The sequence below is a fragment of the Electrona antarctica genome, assembly GCF_951216825.1.
Source record: "Electrona antarctica genome assembly, contig: SUPER_24_unloc_2, whole genome shotgun sequence".
Lineage (NCBI taxonomy): Eukaryota > Metazoa > Chordata > Actinopteri > Myctophiformes > Myctophidae > Electrona > Electrona antarctica.
Window position 1 is genome coordinate 290,918 of NW_027638774.1, and position 3,237 is coordinate 294,154.

The following is a 3,237-nucleotide window of genomic DNA, read 5'->3' on the forward strand; positions in this document are numbered from 1 at the left end:
ACCTCTGTCCCAACATTTCCAGAACGGCCTGTTATAGCGCCACCAGGAGGCCGCTTTGTGCAAAACAAGTTTTTGGACAGTACACCTACAGATTTTGTCCAAACATCACGCAAATTGGTACACAGTCTCTCTAGAGCCATTCAACGAAACTGCTCTTTCAGATTTCTCAGACTCCATCCTGATTGGCTTCCAAAGTTCGCACGAGTACTCAGTTTCAAACAAAATGCTGCAAATCATGAACACATCGTGTGATTTCTGTGAAATTGTGCACGCACATTCCCACTAGGCCGAGGAAGAAATGCCACATGAACATTTTCAACTCAGCCTCATGGTGGCGCTATAATTGGCCCAAAAGGGTTTTTACCTCTAACTGCACGGATCTGTGGATAACTTTGTATGCCAACTCCCTAGAGGCCAAGGAAAAACCTTTACCTGGAATTTTTCACATCTGCTCTTTATAGCGCCACCAGGAGGCCGACATATGTAAAACACATTTTCTAATATTACTCCTTCAGATTTTATCCAAATTTCACGCAAATCGGTACACATGCTCTTCATAGTCATGTGATCAAGACGGGTTTGTTTGATTTCTCATAATCCACCCTCATTGGCTACGATTGGCTTCTAAACTTTTCAGGAGTAGCCCGCTTTGTACCCGTTTTGGACAAATCGCCACAACTACTCAACGCAGCGTCCGATTGTGGTGAAACTGTGCATGCATATTCCCACTAGGCTTTGGAAGAAATGCCACTTGACAGTTTTCAAATCAGCCTCATGGTGGCGCTACAACAGGCCAAGCTGCGTCACACACACACACACACACACACACACACACACACACACACACACACACACACACACACACACACACACACACACACACACACACACACACACACACACACACACTGCTCCTAAACATTTTGCCAAACATCACACACACACTCCTATCCTCCTGGTGGAGACCTGTGCCCAGAAGGGCACTTTTTCTAGTTATTATTATTTAGTTCAATAATTACACTGCTATGCTCTATTAAATTGCTCTATAGTGAAAGGCATATGCAACTTCCAAATGGACCTGTGAGGATCCATTTGGTTCCATATGTACTCTCAGAGTTACAGACCTGTGAGGGTCCATTTGGTTCCATATGTACTCTCAGAGTTACAGACCTGTGAGTGTCCATTGGAACCCTCTTTGAAAACCGCTGGTCTAAATATATTATATTCATTATATTGTCCAATGTGTGATATAACACTATAACAGTAATGACAACAAACCTATAATAACAGCAGATTATTCTAATTTACTGTATGTTAATGTTTTACAGTTCAACCAACAGCTGTAGACAGGATGGCCAGTGGAACCTCAGCTTTCATCACTGGTGAGTTCTATCAACCCTTTAAAACTGGGAAAGGATCTGTGTGGTTTTAGAGTTAAACGTATATATAAGCCTATATACTGTATAGCAATGTAGTTTTATCAGACAACTCTTAGGATTTAGAACAGAGGTTCTAGTATAGCAGATCTATAGCATAGCAGATCTATAGCATAGTAGATCTATAGGATAGCAGATCTATAGGATAGCAGATCTATAGCATAGCAGATCTATAGCATAGCAGATCTATAGCAGATCTATAGCATAGCAGATCTATAGCATAGCAGATCTATAGCATAGCAGATATATAGCATAGCAGATCTATAGCATAGCAGATCTATAGCAGATCTATAGCATAGCAGATATATAGCATAGTAGCCAAATACATGTCCTTGACTTGAAAAAGATTGAGATCTACTGATTTAGAACTCATTTGTAGAATCAGCCTCAGGTCTTCATACATTAGATCAGATGAAACCAACAAACTGATACTGGTTTAGTCACATCTGTGATTTTTATCAATATTATGTTTATTTTTCCAACCAGGGAAGAACAGCGAGCCGTCAGAACTGAGCATTGTTCTGATCGGGGGAAGACCCAGTGCAAAGAGTTCAGTAGGAAACCTCATCCTGGGCAGAGATGGTTTTAAAACAAACACATCTAAGAGTGCCATGAGACAAGAGTTAGTGTCAGGGAGACAGGTCAGAGTGGTCGACACTCCAGAATGGGTGTCTTCTCATCCCCTAGATCTGACCCCAAAATTGACCCAGTTAGAAATCCAACATAGTGTGAGTCTGTGTCCTCCAGGACCACATGCCTTCGTCCTAGTGATGCCATTGGACGCCCCATATGTAGGAACAGATCTGTCAGCAGAGGAGCATGTGCGTCTTCTCCTCAGTGACCGAGTGTGGAAACGCGCTATTATGGTGTTCACTGTAGCTGATAAAACCAACATGAGACCTGATCTCATTAGATCTAATCGTCAATTAAGATATCTCACTGAGAAATGTGAAGGTCGCTTCCATGTTCTTAACATCAGTGACAGAGGAGATGGTAGTCAGGTCACACAGCTGATGGAGAAGATAGATCAGATGGTGAAGAGTAGTGGTGGTCACTATGAGACAGAAGAACACGTCTCAGAGGAACTGAAGGAGAAGGAGAGAACTATCAGCAGAAGAGCAGAACAAAGGAGGACAGACTCTCTGAAACAAACCACTGGACTTCCAAAAGATACTGGTACACACACACACACACACACACACACACACACACACACACACACACACACACACACACACACACACACACACACACACACACACACACACACACACACACACACTAGTCTAAGTAGTAATGTACGTACATTAGTATTATTCTATGATGTCTCCTGGTGGACATTCTGAACTGTACACTGAAAACACCCAATTAGATATTATGAATTAGATATTAGGAACAACATATCATTTCCTGGACACATGTATCCTGGTTCTTAGTCAATCATCATTCCTAATATGGGCATGTCATTACACTGTAGGCGAACATTTCCAAGCAGATCTACAAGCTCAAAACATATTGTGTTAATTGTGAGCTTGTAGATCTGCTATTTTCTTGCTATTTGTAGTGCGATGAATGATGAAATAATGATATGTCTCCAGTTTTTGAGTGGTGTAAACCACTCCTACAACTGGCTTTGTTAGTTTACGTGTCTGTCCGTACCAAAAAATGAGCATGGTTGCTATGGTCACCCAGTTCACACAGGTGTGATTTCATTACGTCAGACATTACGTCAGACCACAGCTGATCAGTCTATATAAGACCTTACACCACTCAGTTCACACGGGTGTGATCTTTAAATAAG

General features: G+C 41.8%; 1 protein-coding gene across 1 annotated transcript in view; it reads left to right on the top strand.

Moving 5' to 3' along the window:
* Positions 1-1,351: 1,351 nt before the first annotated feature.
* The window catches only part of LOC306917722 (GTPase IMAP family member 8-like), a gene marked incomplete at both ends in the record, with an annotated part of 31,074 nt that continues 29,188 nt past the window's right edge, over positions 1,352-3,237 (top strand). The window contains 2 exons of the mRNA XM_079530623.1: positions 1,352-1,382; positions 1,923-2,612. Of these exons, the coding sequence (XP_079386749.1) occupies positions 1,352-1,382; positions 1,923-2,612 (721 nt within the window). The remainder of the gene's footprint in view (positions 1,383-1,922; positions 2,613-3,237) is intronic.